Source organism: Hippopotamus amphibius, chromosome 5, assembly GCF_030028045.1.
Source record: "Hippopotamus amphibius kiboko isolate mHipAmp2 chromosome 5, mHipAmp2.hap2, whole genome shotgun sequence".
In the NCBI taxonomy this organism is placed as follows: domain Eukaryota; kingdom Metazoa; phylum Chordata; class Mammalia; order Artiodactyla; family Hippopotamidae; genus Hippopotamus; species Hippopotamus amphibius.
In genome coordinates, this window is record NC_080190.1 from 28,633,678 (window position 1) to 28,653,400 (window position 19,723).

Here is a 19,723-nt window from a genome sequence, read left to right on the forward strand (position 1 = left end):
GAAATATCTCAACATTTCTGTTTGTCATGGTCTTAGTGCTCCATGTGAGCAAGTGCTTCTTACGTATACTTATGTGTCAACCTTAACTATAAAAACTTTTATTCTTTCCATTAGAGAATACCCAGGGAGATTTTTACACACACACACACACACACACACACACACACACACACTAATATTTATGTTTATTTGCTTTTGATGAACCCATTTCTGAATTACTCACTCCTGTCCCAAGCTTCCTCTCTCCTGTCTGAAACAGATAGGGGATTCAAGGTCCAACTATTAATTCTGATACCCTTATATCATGTCTTTACAACCATCAACCTATCTAAAAGCATGCATACTTACAAAAAGATATTTACTGAAGTGTAATCAGACAGAGCCTGGGCTTTGAGGCCCTAAGGGACTTTTTGTTGTTGTTGTTAACTGATAAAACTAATTACCAAGTTCTACCAGGAAAAATAAGTTTTTGGTATAAAAGGACTGCCAATATATGCTTACACTGTAAATTCTGACACAGAGATTCAGATGAGATTTGTATTCCATTTTTTCTTTTTTCTTGGCGCATGGGCTTAGCTGCTCCGTGGCATGTGGGATCTTCCTGGAGCAGGGATCGAACCCGTGTGTCCTCTGCATTGGCAGGCAGATTCTTAACCACTGCACCACCTAGGAAGCCCCAAGATTTGTATTCCAAAACAACTTCTAAAACAATTACTAAGTAAGGTTACCACCTTGAACTGATTGTACTGGACTCAAACTAAGTCCAGTGACATAGGTCATCTTCAATCCTTTAAAGACCTATGTTTATAAGGTAGGTGATTATTATTGAGTAAGCATTTAAATTTGCATAGAATTATTGACCAGGTAACCCAGAGTAGTTAACCCAGTTAGTTAAATTTTCTGGAGACAGTCTTGCCACAGTTCAGTCAGAACACGGTATTTTACAAGCAGTAAGGGGGGGGCGTGGAGGGGTAGGGGGGAGATGAAGAAGTAATATTTGCTAGATGGCCAAAGTTCTATAGAAATCAAACGGAGAAAAGCTATATATAGGTGCTTTGTAGTGTGAGGCCAAGTATAACAGAGGAGATATACAAGGCCTCCAAATACTGCTTGAAAACCAACCAGATGCAGTAGAGCAAGGACTCTGAAGTGAGAGAGATCTAACTCAAAACTCTACAGCTTGGAGATGTGAAAAGTTTTAATTTCTTTAAGCTTCAGGTTCCTTAATTGCAAAATAGAGATAATACCATCCATCTCATCAGGTTCACATAAGGATTGAAACAGACAACACAGCTATCACAAAAGTGCCTAAACACAGGGGTTTAATAAATACTAACATATTGTCTCTCCTCCTCAAACTTTTGAGTAGTACAAAAGTAAAAATAAATAAATATCTGAATATACCCCAAACTAATAACTGAGGGGAATGAGGAACTTAGAAAAGATTATCATAGCCTCAGAGATACAACTGGTTCCATACATAAGAACTTTAAATAAGGGTGTGTTAGGTGAGCTCCAAAGGACTAGACTAATGAAAATTTCTCTAAAATGAACCCTACTGATGAGATTTTGAATTAGTAGAATTTAAGATGACTTGGCAACTCTACCTCTGTTAGGAAATTAAAAGGGAGTTCCTTGGTCATTCAGCCAGTTAGACATTTGTGTTATTACTAGTATAAACAAACAAAAAACATGCCCTCAAAAAAAGAGACATCTATTTTAACACTGATCTTAAGAAACAAATCTTACTGGGAAAGAGCTCTAACAAGAACAAATATTAGCAAGGTCACTAAGTCAGGTGGAATTCCAGAATCGTAGGAAAATGGAAAAATACAATTCTATTTTTGTAGAAACTTGGTATAGAGAACAGTCATTTAAATTCATAGCTCATTTACCTTACAAGAAGCTACAGTCACAACACAAGAATAAAATTTTACATGTATGAATCCTGAGCTCATGGGTACTGAAAGGTTCAAAAGGAGAGCTCAGGTTTCACAAGCTTTGTAAGTGATCTATTTACACCGTATGACTAAAAACATACTTATTCATGGAGAGCTTATGAGCCCAGGCTTCTGGAACTGTCAAACCAGGAGAGTAGAGAACAAAAAGCCACAAAAAGCCACAAAAACTCAGAGAATAAAAATCTCTCTTTCAGATTAAGGAATGCAGAAAAGTTATCATGCAAAATTCTAACAAGTGGGCTTTAAAAGACTAACATGCACAGTAGCACCATTCTCTTAGAGAGTGTGGGGGGAAGTCCCAGAGACTATTTAGTATTAAGTCACTGATCCTAAAATACTGATATATGTAAGTCTTAATAAATATTTTCAGGAAAAGCTCACTATTAGTAAACAAACAACAAAAAAATCACATTTCTGACAGAATTTCAAGAGCTATACTAAATGTTTTAGAGGGGGAAGGAAGATAGGGAGATGGGTACTCGGAGGACGTGAAGGGCCTTTGTCCTATGAGTTTTGCAAAGAAGCAGACCATCAGGGACTTATATTCTGCAAATATAGTATCTTAGGGCAGCAATAAAAAATTTCCATTAGTTATATATATTATTTTAAAAGCCTGGGACTTCCCTGGTGGCACAATGTTTAAGAATCCACTTGCCAATGCAGGGAACCTGGGTTAAATTCCTAGTCAGGGAAGATCCCACATGCTGAGGTGCAACTAAGCCCGTGCACCACAACTACTGAGCCTGTACCACAACTACTGAAGCCCGTGTGCCTAGAGCCCATGCTCCGCAACAAGAGAAGCCAATAATGCAATGAGAAGCCCCGCACCGCAAAGAGTAGCCCCCGCTCGCCACAATTAGGGAAAGCCCGCGCACAGCAAGGAAGACCCAACACAGCCAAAAAAAAAAAAGGAAAAAGGACAGCAGAAACATTGAACACAAAGAGGAACTTCCTGAAAATGTCCTTTCAGAGGAAACTATGTAATACAATTGACAATCTCTCAAAAAATAAAAAAATAAAAGTCCTATTAACTATAATAAAAGATTAGCTTATACCTAACCTGAATATTTCATACTACACTTTAGGTTCTTTCCTGTTAATTCTATACTCAGATGTGTACCTGATAACTGACTTTTACGTATTAATACTTTAAATAAATGCCTAAGACAACTGACTGTTAATATCAAGAAAACAAATTTATTTTATAAATCTTTGGAAGATATCTGGATTCATTTACATAGCCTATATTACTTGCTTTCACAGTAAGCCACTCAACTTAAGATATAAACTAAAATACTGCAAATCCTGGCGGCCTTATATACTCTCCCAAAGTGAAAGTCTGCCAAAGGCGGCCAAGAAAACAGGCACTGATTTGGTAGAAAAAATATGGCTCATTAATGTCTTCCACAGCCTTATACCATATTTTCCAATATTCCAGGGATGATTAACATGGTTACAACTTTAGTATAACTGAGCTTTAAGTGGATGAGCCAGCCTTTAGTCTCAGTTACTGCATAGATTTCTCCCCCTTCCTCCTATAAACACCATTCATTGATATTCAATTCTCAATTATATAAATTGAAATAACACAGTCCCCCATACAGAGAAGTCAATGGCATAGGGGGAAAAAAACCAAATAGTGAATTTCCTAATAAACAGAATCAGGAAAAGAACATAATTTAAATATGCCATAGCTTACTGCCTAGATTAGGGTCCTCTTTTAAGTAATTCAAAGTGACAGAAGTTCTCCAAACCAGAAAACTTGCTACTTGCGAGGAAAACGTTATATTGGAGGGGTAGGGTGGTGGGAGGCTGATAAGGCAGACCTTTTAAAATTTTAATTTCTCTGGTTACCTGATTTTTTTTTAAAATTTTTTTTGGGGGGTACACCAGGTTCAATCATCTGTTTTTATACACATATCCCCATATCCCCTCCCTTCCTTGACTCCCCCCCCTCGAGTCCCCCCCACCCTCCCCGTGGTTACCTGATTTTTAAAAAAATCAAAGGTTAAAACCCAGAGTGCAATGCCAAAGAAAGTGTAAAGTTCTAAATGACCTCTGATAGAATTACTGTCTGTAGATCATTGATACATCAACCATATTTGTGACAATACCTTGGAAAGTAGACAGTATTTCCTCCTTTCTTTCAATTGAAGTAAAATTGGCGTATAATATTATATTAGTTTCGAGTATATAGGCAGTATTTCTTAAAGTCTGTAAACTAGCTCTAGAGTGGAAACACAATGCCTATATGTTGCAATAAAAGTGTGATGTAAAACCCAAAGATTTTTTTTTTTTTTCATTCTCTTTTCAGGAATTGTGCCTGGCATTGTGCAGCTGTGGTGTTGCCTTCATCATTCCCTCTGTTTCCAGTCTTGCTAATTAAAAGGTTGATCACAGAACAATGCTCTTCTCATTAATTTCAGTGTTCCGATTGGGCAGGATCCCTGCTTACCCCACCTGATCTTTTCACACTGCTGAAGTTAATGTGACAGGAGCCCGAAGATGGATTACCTGCTGCCATATTGCCCATCGCCTCCAATCAGCAGCTATCTGTGTAAACTGATTGTTCTAATTTGCTCTCATTATTTTTACAATATCAGGAGAAAATAACGCACACAGCTCACTGTCAAAGCCATGAAAATCAGCCATTAGTTAAACCCAGACACTGAGTGGCTTTATTAGAGGCACTGCAGTTTATTGATGTAGCTCCAGTTAAACAAGGCAGCATTTGTTTCAGTAGAAGGAAATGCTTATACTGAAAGTAAATATTTATTGTAATAATACCCACAGCAACATGATATTTTGAAGAATCCTGTTCTTATTTCATAAGCTTGGTTTTGACACAAATTAAGAAAGTAGGTATCGTTTAATACACACATTTAATACACACATTTAATACACACACAGTAGCATAAAAATCTATTAACTCAAATATGTGAGCATTCTTCACCTACTATACCCTATATAATAAGAAGCTCTATTCTGTGACTACAAATGCTAATCAATCAATAAATAGTGGAGGTTCTACTTTGCATAACACCACAACAAATATTTTTCTAAAGCAGCAATTTTATACTTAGGAATCAAAATGATTTCTATAATGATCATACAGGTATAGGTTTAAATAATAAAAAATGTATTCTTATACAATGTAAGTGTTCAACAAGAAAGATTACTAATCTTAGTATCACAGAAATTCACAACATATTTCAGAATTGGAAAATAAGAAGCATAATAATGTCAGCAAACAACAATTTGGGTTTTAAACCCTTCAGTAAGAGATGGTGTCTTAAAGCAGAAGACAGAATTCTGCACGAAGGTTTGATAGTCAATGAGATAATATCTTTAAAAGATTTGTCCTGGGCACAAAGAAAATATATTTTTCTCTTGTAAAGAAAATGCTAAACTCCAAAAGAAAATATATTTTAATTTGGCACTTCTAGGCTTGCCTAACTAAGAACATTTTGTAAATATGTTAGCTAAATGCTGCCTGAACAGCATTTTGGGGAGCTGGAGGAGGGTATAAATAATAGAAACTGATGCCTTTTAAATAAAGGAATTTAATCCACACATTCTACCCCCATCCCCCCTTTTAGTATTAGAAGGAAACATGGCTTCCTCCTGTTTTCTTCCTATACTAAGATTCCTAGGTAATGTGAAGGCAAGAGTATGCCCTTTTTGCTGCTCCCCTTTTAATGGCCACTTTTCTTTTCCTAAGAAACGTGTGCCACGCTTTTCTCCTTAAAATTCCTGCACTAAAAGACTGCACCATACTGCACTCCGCAAAACGTGCTGATGGCGCCAATTACAAGCCCCCAGCCGAACGCTCCAGCCCCCACCATTCGGGCAGATTTATGCGGACTCTTGCCGACGTTATTACAAGTCAGAGTTTATTGGGAAATTGTTACATTATGCGGAGTGTCTAACAAATTGCTTATGCTGCTATAATTGGATTACAACAGCCGCTTGCTCCCACCGGTAAGATTAGGCAAGTAGGACTCCTGCCGATCTCTGAGCGTTAGCAGTAATTTTATTTGCCTTGCCTCTCTCTTTCCTAACAACATGCCTCTCTCCCTGCCAGCTGTCTGCTGAAAAGGCACAGGCTTGTTCCTTGGCCCTAACAATGCAATTACAGCCCCGCAGATCGCACTGTTTGTGCATTAAGTACAGAGCCAAAACGAGGCGAATTGATCGTTTGACTTTTGGAGAAGCCATGTGATCTCTCCGTGCGGGTGATCTGACATGCATCAGCAGGCAATACTGCAGTCAGTTCTTGATGAAAAACTTTCTTCCTTCATCCCGCTCTCTCCCAACCTCTCCTTTTTCACTGAGGGAGATACTGACTGGGCTCATCTCATGCTAATCTAGATTAACCCACAAAGACAAACTCAATCTTATTAGCTCCCTGGCTAGATAGAAATGTGAATAGGTTCTAGCATCTTGAAGCGCCTCAGTCAAATATATCAGTGGTTCCCAACAGTTGAACCACTGCTGCTATCTAAAAAAAGGTTCATAATGAGTTCACTGAAGGGAAAAAGTTTACAGAAACACTGTAGTTCAAAAGAACTACAGAAAGTTTTAGGTTTTGGCAAATAAAACTGCCTTGGGAAAGGCTTTGTTATAAGCTCTGTCTATTCAAGAGGCCATCAAGAAATCAGCGCTGAAACCCATGTCCTGCCTTTCTCTGCTCTGCTGGAAGATGCTGGCGGCCGATGGGCAGAATCAGTGCTTCTGGCTTCAGGCTTAAAAGCAGTCAGTCTGATTCCCACTCAGGGCAAAAGTTTAACATATTTTATTAACAGTTTTCAGTTTCTTGTTTCTTTTTCTTGTATGTTTAATAATGAGCGCAGGTAGCAAGGAGACTGCACAATAGTTACTGTGACTCTAGACCATAATTCATGAAGATCCTCACTGGGGGTCTTGACTTTTTTTAAAAATTAACTTTCTTGAAATTGTTGAAAAGGACTTTAAATTTTACCGATTTTAATACAGACCAGCATTCCTGTTTACACTTTCCCCTCCAGTGGCATATGCTACTTAGGATTCCTGAAGCTGATTACACAACAAATGTGCAGTCAACCTGCTGATCCATTTTAGTGCCCCATGTTTATCTTCTTAAATATCATGCACATCCATCCTGTACCCTTCATCTGACAAACACACAAACTCTTGTCTATAATGAGCATCCCTGATTCTATTATTACTTCAAAGTGAGCTTGGAAAAGTCACTGTAGTAGTATTTCTCAGAACCTCTCTGTAAACCCCATTAACACTCATTAAATTCATATAAATATTTAAAGATGAAAGAAAAAACATTACTTCTGAACTTAATTTCTGCCTCTTAAAAATAGCAATAAGCCTAACGTATAATACATTATACTTCAGTTTTTCCAAGCACATCAGCCTCAATGATATGGTTAAATCTTAATACATTCTCCACAAAGCTACTCTTTAGACCCAACAGAGGAGCCTGTGTGTAGAATGGACCATCTGACATGCTACTTGTGGAACAGTATATTAAAGAAGCCTGTTAACATGTAGTTTAAAACTCAAAAGAAACTCTGAACAGCTGAAATGCCTTATAAATAGCACAGACCCAGAGGAAGTGCAAACGTCTGCATTGTGAATTGTAGATCTTAATTACCGACAATGGCTGGTACAGCAAGTAGCACAGAAAAAAAGTGAAACAGTTGCACTGTTCATGGTTGGCAATAATTCTTCAGGAAAATATTTACTATCAATCAGTTATGAGAAAAGGGACTCTGTGCTCGTAAAACAGCACGTTGCTTCTCATACCAGGACCATTTTGCTTCAGCATAATCTGAATTTAAACAGCTTGTTTCCTGCGGATATAATTTTGGAAATAAATAAAACAAGTCTTCTATCAAAATCTGGAGTGAATGGAAAGGAACACCACATTTTTCTGTCTCAGTCAGTTGCAAAAAGATTATTAGTCTGAAGTAAAAAACAATAACAACAAACAACAACAACTACAATACAGAACACATCTACAAAGGATTATGGAAGGGGTTTATTTTCTAAATATAAAGAGGCAGAACTTCTCTGACCTAGGCAGGAATCTAGGCAGATGTGTTCAAAACAATACAGTTTAACTGTGTGTGTGTGTGTGTGTGTGTGTGTGTGTGTGTAAAAGGGTAAATTAGGGAAAAGCCTGAAACCAAAAATTTTCAGTAATATTTAAAGTCAGTAAAAATATAACAAAAAATTTAATGCTCTTTATTTTTCCAGTTAGCTTTCTTTACCAATTAAAAACCATTATGAAGGTTGACAGTTATGTACAACATGATTATTGGTTTTAAAGACTAAGTTGGCAGTCAATAATGACTGTCCATTTAAAGCTACAATAAACACAGAGCTTATCATGTTCCAAACACAAATCTCATGAACTACAGGGCTATAATTAGTAAGAAGGAAGGCTTTGGAAGAAATAAAAAGCATCTCAATGTCTCCAAATATTACTTGGATTAAGTTATACTATAAAATGGCACTTCCTCCATTTTTATTTTAAAATATTTTCTTAAGACTCATTCTTCAAGTTAGAGATTCATAAGATTATTAACCTAGGGTGGCTGTAGTTTGCCTTACAACTTTGTTTTCTTGTATTCTAAAGAGGACTAAAGGTCTCTTTTCATAGACCTATTATAAAATATTTATTTTAAGTTATTTCTGGCAAAGAAGAGTTACATACAATTTACTCTAGGGGTCCAAACATAACAGTATTGCTGTTTTTAAAGGGACTAACTGGTATTAGTGTCTTCTCTAAAACTCATCAAATCAGTATTCAAAATAAGGTCTTAGATGTTAATTACCATCTCCACCCAAACCAAAGTCACTCCTATCAGAATTAGCTGTTTGGAACTAGAGGACAAAAATGGTTGATATCACTCACTGTATTATAGCTGTACTCCATGGAGATGGTTGGACATTCAAGGCCACTTTGGAGCACAATCTGAATCAACAACAGATACCTGTACCAAGTTTAAAAATCACTGCAGCCATATCAAGTATAGCAGGTGAAACCATCCGGTTAAGGGCTAAAGGTGAAGAGCAAGAAATAGTGACAAGCTTACAGGCCTACAAAAATAATAGCAAGTCATTACTTTTCAAAGGACAAGCAATAAATGAGGCCAATAGAAGCAGCTCAGAATCATGAGATACACATAACACATACAAATGAAAAAGAGAAAACTCTTTTCCTATTCCTATGTTATTGGCACCTCACTGGTGACTGTTGCAAGAAAGAAATTTTTTCAGCTACATATTTTTATTTGCCAACTGATTATCTGGCTCAAATCTGAAGCAATGAACCAAAAGACGAAGATGTGGGCCAATACAAAGAACCAGAAAGTTAGGTGGGTTCCAATAGGAAACGATAGAAATCATTATTAAATTAGGGTGTTTAAGGAGACGATGAAAGGATATAGGTGGCAGAATAATCTTAAAATAAGCAAGAATGGGATGAGAGGGTCACCATCTGGGAGCAACGGAAACAGACTGATGAGCAGCAATGAGCAAACTTATTTCCTCACCCAAGAGCATAGAAGAAATTATGCCATTGTGCCAGATGCTGCAAGATTTCTAACCATGCACCACTGAAGTAGAGGGTAGGAGGGGAAGAAAAAACCATCATACAGACATACACCAACACAACTATGTAGCTTAGAGATTCTGGCTTACAAAGTATCGAGAAAACAAAAGGAACAGATGCTCACTTGGCCAGCTCTCAATGAAACTCATTAAAATTGTCACCCTGTCCTTGGATCGGTGCTCATGCTAAGATTTTACCTTGTTTAGCCAGAAGTCACCCACTTGTGATGAAACTGAGAACAGCATGGCCAAAAAGGAAAAAGATTATTTTCAAAGGCCCAAATAACTGGTCCCCCATCTCAATGTACAAACGCTGGATACAAAATAGGGTCAATCAGCACTTGCTAGTTGTGACTATATGACTGAAAAATAAATACATGTTAATTTATAATATTCATAGTTTGCAGTAAATTATTTAGACATTCTAATTTAAGAACTTAACTGATTAACTCTACCTTTTTCACTATGATTTTTAATACATTCTGACATTTCTTATATGGAGAATTTCCAATGGTTACATTTTATACGATACATTTTCAGTTGATAAAGTATGTCCTTTATCAACTGAAACTACTTCATGTTTTTTTGTTTTTTTATTTTTTTTAATTTTTTTTGGGGGGTACACCAGGTTCAATCATCTGTTTTTATACACATATCCCCGTATTCCCTCCCTTCCTTGACTCCCCCTCCTCGAGTCCCCCTACTTCATGTTTTAAGAAATAAAACAAAGTAAAAAAAATATTGCTGTGCTGTCCTTTGATTTTTGTAGCAAAGAATAGAGACACATGATACCAGGCTTGGCTCTAATAATAACAATAAGTAAAAGAAAGCTTGAGTGTATAACACAATAGATTAAAACTGCTTAAAGTTGGGAATATTGTAAAAGTGACAAATCCCTGAATAGTTATGAAAGGCAGTAATTTTGCAGATACACAGAGTAAGTAGAAACAGAGCCCATATTGGAATTTTACTTACTCTTGGAATAATCACAATGGCTGATATCTAAATTTAGGTCAAAGCTCCTGAGTAATTAGAGATGGAAAACTTGAGGCACAGCTGATACAATTATTAGATTGTAAGATTTCTAATACATAAGACTATTTTTGTATTTAGGCTATAGATATGGCACACATTTATACGTAAGAAACAAGTAGCTCTATATGCATGCTTAAATATACTTGTCCAGTCAGATCAAGATCACAAAAAGCAATTATTTTTATCAATAACCACTCAATAAATAATAATGATATAATAATTGGATTTTCTATAGTATATTTCACAATCCTACAATGGGGTACTCTATACTTAATTACATTTTAAAACCACCAACAAACTTATTAAAATAATTGTGCATTTTTTCACACAAAATTTTTTTTAGGCCATGCTGTGTAGCACATGGGATCCTTAGTTCCCCAACCAGGGATCGAACCCCTGCCCCCTGCAGTGGAAGCGTGGAGTCTTAACCACTGGACCTGCAGGGAAGTCCCACACAAATCTTATTTGTAATAAACCATAACTAGTGTCAAGCAACAAATGTGAATTAGACTAATGTGTGAACAGAATACATAATCAAAAAATTCTGCTGCAGCTGAAGAGTCAGAGACTTGAAACTGCAATCTTGCTTTAGATAAAATGATGCCTTCTGTATTCTTTTAAAAAATTCTACCATAGTCTTTAATAGCAATACTGAGTAAAGATGTCTACAGATAAACCATTGTTATGATGTGGTATAATATATATTGATATGTAATATTACTTACTTTGGCCACACAATTTTCAGTCTTCATAGCAGTGCTTGCTAGACATACTGTCTCTTGATTTAAGCAGAGTCTGGCACAGCTGTTGTAAGTCTGTAAAGAGAATTTTTTGGAAATAGGTTTAAATACTGAAATACTGTTGTGTAGTTTTCAAATTCTGCCCTATTTCTCAAAATCAACACACAAATAGATCCTACCTGTAAATTCCAGATTTATGGGAGCTGAGGGACAGGGCAGAAGCAAAGAAAGTGAGAGCCCCAGAGTGTCACTGATGTGCCCATGAACAAGTATGTGAGCAGTAGTGACTTCACTGTATACATAAAAGGTAGGGGTGTTAGTTCTTAAAATATGGGCAAAGGACTTGAATAGAGATTATCCAAGAAGCTATACAAATGGCTAAAAAGCACATGAAGAAATGCTCAACAAGACTAATCATGAGAGGAATGCAAATCAAAACTACAATAAGATACCACCTTATACCCATTAGGATGGTTACTATTTAAAAAACAAAACAAAACAAAACCAGAAAACAACAAGTGTTGGCGAAAATGTGGAGAAACTGGAACCCTTGTGCACTGTTAGTGGGAATGTAAAACGGTACAGCCACTGTGAAAAACAGTATAGTGGTGGTTCCTCCAAAAATTAAAAATAGAATTATCATATGATGAACAATTCCAATTCTGTGTATATACAGAATTGAAAGAAATGAAAGCAGTCTCGATGAGATATTTGTACATCCGTGTTCATAGCAGCATTATCCACAATAGCTAAAATGTGGAAGCAACCCAAGTGTCCACTGATGGATGAATGGATAAGCAAAATGTGGTATATACATACAGTGGAACAGTATTTAGCCTTAAAAAGCAAAGAAGTTCTAACATATACTACTACATGGATGAAACCTAAGGACAGTATGCTATGTGAAATAAGCCTGTCACAAAAAGACAAATACTGTATGATTCCACTTAGATACTTAGTCAAAATCATAGAGACAGAAAGTAGAACGATGGCTGCCCAGGGGCTGGGAGAAGGGGGGAATAGGGAGTTACTGTTTAATGAGTACCAAGTTTCAGTTTTACAAGATGTTTATTAGAGTTATGGGGATGGATGGTGGTGACTGTCATACAACAATGTGAATGTATTTAATACCATGAACTGCATATTTAAAAATAGTTAAGATGGTAAATGTTATGCTACATGTATTTTACCACAATTAAAAAAAAACACTGGTTATACTTTATTATAATCAAATTGGCCAAGATATTAATTAAATGGTTTCCTTCTAGTCTTAAGTTTTTACTGATAGTACAAGTCATGGCTCTCAAACATTAGTGCACATCAGAATCATCTGGAGGGCTTGTTAAAACACAGATTGGTGGGTCCCATCCCCAGAGCTTATGAGAATTTGCATTTTTAACAAGTTCCCAGTTGATGTTAATGCTGCTGGTCTAAGAACACTCTTTGAGAACTGTTGATATAAATATGTGTTGACATTAAAAAGAAAAATCTTAAGACACGGGCAATCTCATAAACAATAAAAGGAATCAATTTTTTTAAATTCGAGATTTACAGAATAGTTGCAAAAATAGATATGAGTTCCTGTATACCCTTCCCCAGCTTCCCTTTATGTTGATGTTTTACACAACCACAGAATATTTATCGAAACTAAGGAATTAACCTTGGTATAATATAAAGTTAAAAACTTATTTGAGTTTCACCAGCTTTTCTACTAACATCCTTTTCCTGTTTAGGATCTAATCCAAGATCCCACATTGCATTTAGTTGCCAGGTATCCTTAGTTTCCTCTAATCTGTGACAATTCCTCAGTCTTTGAGTGTCTTTCATGATTCTGACACTTCTGAAGAGTACTGATTAATCTACAGAATGTCCCTCAGTTTGGGTTTGTCTCATGTTTTCTCATGATCAAATTGAGGTTATATGTTATTAGGAAGGATACCACAGAGGTGATGTGCCCTTCTCAATGCATCACGTCAAGAAGTATGTTGCTGAGTATTTCTGCCGATGTTAACCTTAACCACTTGTCTAAGGTTGTGTCTGCCAAGATTCTCTATTATAAGCTTATTATTTTTCCTTTAGAAATTACTAAATATAGTGGGGGAAATATTGGATTGGCCAAAAGGTTTGTTCGTTTTTCTCCATAAGATGGCTATAGTAGCACTTAGTTGTCTTTAACTTCATTTGAAACAATTTTGTTAGACTGTATGTGACAGCTGTCATAGCGTGCATTTAAAAAAGGCTTATCAAAATTGAATTTTTGTGTAGCCATTTTAATATTGAAGATGGAAGAAAAAAGCAACATTTCAGGCATATTATGCTTTATTATTTCAAGAAAGGTAAAAATGCAACCAAAATGCAAAAAAAAAAAAAAAAGATTTGTGCAGTGTATGGAGAAGGTGCTGTGACTGATCGAAGGTGTCAAAAGTGGTTTGCGAACCTTCGTGCTGGAGATTTCTCGCTGGATGATGCTCCACAGTTGGGTAGACCAGCTGAAGTTGACAGTGATCAAATCAAGATATTAATTGAAAACAATCAACATTATACCATGCAGGAGATAGCCAACATACTCAAAATATCCAAATCAAGCACTGAAAATCATATGCACCCGTTTGGTTATGTTAATTACTTTGATGTCTGGGTTCCACATAAGTTAAACAAAAAAACCTTCTTGACTGTACTTCCACATGCTATTCTCTATTGAAACGTAATGAAAATGTTCTGTTGTTTTAAAACAAATTAAAAATCTCATCATGATGGGTGATGAAAAGTGGATACTGTACAATAATGTGGAACAGAAGAGATCATGGGGCAAGCGAAATGAACCACCACCAACCATACAAAAGGCCAGTCTTCATCCAAAGAAGATGATGTGTATATGGTGAGACTAGAAGGGAGTCCTCTATTATGCGCTCCTTCTGGAAAACCAAACAATAAATTCCAACAAGTACTGCTCCCAATTAGACCAACTGAAAGTAGCACTTCATGAAAAGCATCTGGAGTTAGTCAACAGAAAATGCATAATCTTCCATTAGGATAACCCAAGACCACATGTTTCTTTGATGACCAGGCAAAAATTGTTACAGCTTGGCTGGGAAGCTCTGATTCATCTGCTGTATTCACCAGACATTGCACCTTTGGATGTCCATTTATTTCAGTCTTTACAAAATTCTCTTCATGGAAAAAATTTCAATTCCCTGGAAGACTGTAAAAGGCACCTGGGACAGTTCTTTGCTCAAAAAGATAAAAAGTTTTGGGAACAAAGCGGTGAATATGTTGTTCAATAAAGTTCTTGGCGAAAATGAAAAATGTGTCTTTTATTTTTACTTAAAAACCAAAGGCACTTTTTGGCCAACTCAATACTTTAAGACTATGCAACTATTTTGCTACTGCTTCAACTTTTGCCTGCTAATTTTAGCATATTGGTGGATCCTGCCTATTGCAATTTTTACTGTGGTGTTTTAATGGTGACTTTTATATTTCTCTTTCCTTCTACATTTATTAATTGTAATTCTTCTTAAGGAAGTGCTATGAGTTCTTCCCTCTTTTGTCTACTTATTCATTTATGTATTTATATTAACAACGGACACATACATATTTTAAATAAGTCATTTCTGGTCAATTATCCTTTGGAAAAGAGCAAATAAGAATAAAATTTAAGAAAATAGAGAAAAATAACATTATAAATTTGGTTTCCCATTTAAACAAATCAAACTTTTAAAAATTTATCACTTGTTTTATTCTTATACTGTTTATGTAGAAATTATTTCAAACACATGTTTTAAAAGAATAAACTGGATCATCTGACATTAGTGTACAGGCACTATTGGTACATGTATTAATAATACACCCTGGACTCAGGGTTCAGTACTTCTTTTGCAACTTCTAATATCACAAACACTTACTATTCATGTACAGACAACACAACTTTTTAAAAAGGAAACTTACTGTGTTTTTAAGACATTTATGAAGCAATTGGTATATACTAAATAAAATAAAATTAAGCCAAAGAGTTCTGGTTCCAATAATAGCAGAGATGCTTGTATTAGATTAACCTTCTTCAGATAACAATTATAAACCAGGAAAAAATAATTTAAAATGACAAAGGCACTAGAGGTTGACCAAAAGTAGGCAGAAATTGGGGGAGAAGTGGACTGACTTTAAAAGAAGAGAGGCACAGTGGGTAAGAGCCATGTTTACGTGCTTTTTCCCTGAGGGTACTCACTAGGCTATTTGGTGCATAGTGACTAACATTCAATTAGAAAGCCACAGTCTACTGGATTGAGATGTCAGAAGATGGAGTTCAGGGCAGCCATAGGACTGGATATTGAGAAGAAAAATAGAAAATAGAAAACGCCAGCTATGGGGGCAGGGAGGAAGCATCAAAACATGCATATAAATTTCCCTCAAATCCATAGCTAACCCTCAAACTACTTACATGAATGGGAGACTCCAAATATCCCAATGGAAAGTAACAGCTAGAAGACTGAAAGATCTGAGCAGAGATTCCAGATGCTGCCCATGAGGGGTTTTGAATTTGATTCCTGCTAAATTAGAGGGGCTTAATAAGCATCTCAAACTTTCCTTTGAAAACTTAGACCCTGCATTTAGACTAAAGAGTAAGTCTTTAGGACTAAGGGATGTGCCTCAGGACTAAGGGCAAAACCAAAACACACCTTCCCTAACAAACAAAATCAAGACTATCTGAAGTCACATTGATGAGCCAGTAAGATAATCAGAGAAAGATAAAAGAAACCGGAGTCTCCACAATGTATTGTTTATAAAGCCCACTATACAATCAAAAACTACTAAACACAGAAGAAGAAAATAAACGGGACCCATCGTAAAGAGAAAAAGAAATCAATAGGACTTCCTAGGTGGCGCAGTGGTAAAGAATCCGCCTGCCAATGCAGGGGACACGGGTTCGAGCCCTGCCCTGGGAAGATTCCACATGCCACGGAGCAACTAAGCCTGTGTGCCACAACTATTGAGCCTGAGCCCGTGAACCACAACTACTGAGCTCATGTGCCGCAACTATTGAAGCCCACGCGCCTAGGGCCCGTGCTCCACAGCAAGAGAAGCCACTACAATGAGGAGCCTGCTCACCACAATGAAGAGCAGTCCCCGCTCTCAGCAACTAGAGAAAGCCCGTGTGCAGCAACAAAGACCCAGCACAGCCAATAAATAAATAAATTAAAAAAAAAAAAAAAGAAATCAATAGAAAATGACCCTGGGGGGAAAAAAAAAAGGAAAATGACCCTGGGACTTCCCTGGTGGTGCAGTGGTTAAGTATCTGCCTGCCAATGCAGGGTATATGGGTTTGAACCCTGGTCCCGGATGATCTCACATGCCGAGAAGCAATTAAGCCCATGCGCCACAATTACTGAACCTGCACTCTAGAGCCCACGAGCCACACCTACTGAACACTCATGCCACAATTACTGAAGCCCATGCTCCTAGAGCCCGTGCTCCGCAACAAAAGAAGCCACCACACTGAGAAGCCTGTGCACCACAACAAAGAGTAGCCCCCACTTGCCACTACTAGAGAAAGCCCTTGAACAGCAACGAAGACCCAACACAGCCACAAAAAAAAAAAAAAAAAGAAAAAGAAAAAATAAGAATATGACCCTGAGGTGATCTAGTTATGGGAATCAGTACATAAAAGTTCTACAGAAGCTATAACAAATATGTTCAACAAGTTAAAGAAAGATACAATCACAATGAGTAAACAGATGGAAATTTTCACCATTAAAATAAAAAACTAAAATGAACAAAACAAATTCTAGAAATTAAAATTTTACTGGATGGACTTAAAAGCAGGCTGGAGATGGCAGAAGAAAAGGCCAATGAACTTAAAAGATCACCTGAAATAATCTGAAGAATAGAAAGAGTAAAAGAAAAAAAAAAAAGAAGAGTCTTAGTCACCTGTGGGACATTTTTGATGATCTCAGATTGTGTAACTGAAGACCCAGAAGAGAGATAAGAATGGGGCACAAAAAGTTATAAAAATAGTGACCAAATATTTCTAAAATGTGGTGAAAACCACTGGCTTACTGATCTAAGATCAGCAAACCCCAGAGGATTAATACAAAAAAAAACCCCCCAAATCAGAAAACAAGACCTAGGCCCAACAGTCAAAACTGCTGAAAACCAACAACAAAGACAAAACCTTAAAAGCAGCCAAAGAAAAAAGAGATGCTACATACATGGAAACAACAGTAAAAATAATGGCAGATTTTTCATCATAAACAATGAAGGCTAGAAGACAAGGAAACACGATATTTTATTTATTTTATTTTATTTTATCTTATCTTTTGGGCTGCGCCTTGTGGCTTGCAGGATCTTAGTTCCCAGACCAGGGATTGAACTGGGCCTCAGCAGTGAAAGCGCCAAGTCCTAACCAGTGGACCACCAGGGAATTCCTGGGGAACATGATTTTTTAAAGTGCTAAAAGGAAAAAACTCAAACCAGGTTTCTCACCATTAGAAAAGAGAATTACAAATATGAAAAGGGAGAAATCTAAAACAAACTCTGTGGCACTGTACTGGAATTGGAGGTATCAATGTGAACTCATGGTTTTCAAAATATATAACACAGATGTAAAATAAAAGTTAAGAGGTTTTCCGGTTTGGTGGGTCAGAGATGATGGAGCTGGGTGCCTCTCTGGAGAACCCCTGGGTCAAAGTGGAGTATGCCTACAGCAACAACAGCCTGGACCCTGGGCTTTTTGTAGAAAGCACCTACAAGGGGAGTGTAGTGTCCACAGCTAATAGCATCTGTTCCACCAGTGCCTCTTCTGTCCCCAACACAGATGACAAGGACAGCAATTACCACCAGGAATCCTACAAGGAGTCCTACAAGGACCAGCAGTGGTGAGCACACACTCAGGCTGAGCAGAAGAGGAGGGATGCCATCAAGAGAGGTTATGATGACCTACAGACCATCGTCCCCATCTGCCAGCAGCAGGACTTCTCCACTGGCTCCCAAAAGCTCAGCAAGGCCATCGTTCTGCAGACCGTTGACTACATCCAGTTTTTGCACAAGGAGAAGGAAAAGCAGGAGGAGGAGGTATCCACACTATGCAAGGACGTTATGGCCCTAAAGATCATGAAAGTGAACTATGAATAGGTTGTGAAGGCACACCAGGACAATCCCCATGAGGGGGAGGACCAGGTCTCTAGCCAGGTCAAGTTCAATGTGTTTCAAGGCATCATGGACTCCCTCTTCCAGTCCTTCAATGCCTCCATCTCCGTGGCCAGCTTCCAGGAGCTGTCGGCCTGTGTCTTCAGCTGGACTGAGGAGCACTGTAAGCCTCAGACCCTACGGGAGATTGTGATTGGTGTCCTGCACCAACTGAAGAATCAGCTTTACTGACCGGCTCTTGGAAACCGCAGAACAGCCAACAAGAGGCCTTGAGTCTCCTACGTGCCCATGAAGCCACTGGGCTTATGAGATTGGACTTCGACACTGCACAGCAGTCAGCTGCTTTCTCCTCAGTGTTTGGCTCCCCAGCTTCCCCCTTCCCCCAGCCCCATCTTCAATGGGGCCGGGATGGCGTTATTACAAAAGCTTTGATTAATTTATTATATTGACCATAGATCTCAAACCTACCTAGTCTACACACCCCCCCTCCAGAAGTCCTCAGGATGGGGTCTGCTCTGGGTACCCTAAAGAGCTCCTGGCCTCTTCCTTTTTCTAAGCCTCAGATTTCTGCTCATATTGGTAACTACTGTTTGCCTGTTTTGGTCTCTCTGGCAACATTTAGCCCAAGTTTCGCCATTTTGGCAGTAGCTAGATGGGAAGAAAGAAGTAAGAGGAAACTCCCACAGCCATGAAGGGTGAAAGGTAGCCTCATGCCTAGGCTAGGGCTGCCTGGTCAGCCCAAGGTGAGGCCAGAGTTTTCTCTGGCCAGCTCAGGGCAGGGCTGTCAGGTTCCTGCCCTTGCCCCCTACTGTGGGTGGTAGAGGGAAGCAACCTCCTCACCCACTCCTGCCCTCTTGGTCCCCACAGGCAATAGCACAGCACAGCAAAGTCAAGTGTAACACAACACTACATACTAAAATTTTTAATTTTTCTAAACATCAACAATGCATTTTTGCTAAAGTTACACTTTTGGAAAATTAACTGGTTTCAAGACCACCCCCAGACTTTTTGTCTCATGTATCCGGGTCACTACCATCTCAGTGCTGCCTGCATTTCTCCCAGGACTTGGGGTGGGGTAAAGGCAGGTAGAGAAGATGTTCTAAGGCCTCCTGAACTACAGAGCCCAGGAGAGTCCTGAGTAAGGCCCTGGGCTCCCTGAATGCTGTGTAGAGTAGCCTCTCTCTGCCCTGGCCCCCAAGCTCCCTTTTGCCTTCCTCAGGTGTGATATCTGAGGTC

At 38.0% G+C, this 19,723-nt stretch overlaps 1 protein-coding gene and 1 pseudogene across 16 annotated transcripts in view; one reads left to right on the forward strand and one right to left on the reverse strand.

Annotated features, from left to right (window-relative positions):
* Positions 1–19,723, reverse strand: part of BTRC (beta-transducin repeat containing E3 ubiquitin protein ligase) — a 176,015-nt gene that overhangs the window by 46,584 nt on the left and 109,708 nt on the right. For 15 of the 16 annotated variants that reach the window (XM_057734606.1, XM_057734604.1, XM_057734603.1 and 12 more), the window contains one exon: positions 11,333–11,422. In XM_057734606.1, coding sequence (XP_057590589.1) covers positions 11,333–11,422 — 90 coding nt within the window. Of the gene's footprint in view, positions 1–9,770; positions 9,935–11,332; positions 11,423–19,723 lie in introns of all 16 variants that reach the window. The other variant, XM_057734607.1, reaches the window with a different exon arrangement.
* Positions 17,987–18,718, forward strand: LOC130853189 (max-like protein X; annotated as a pseudogene).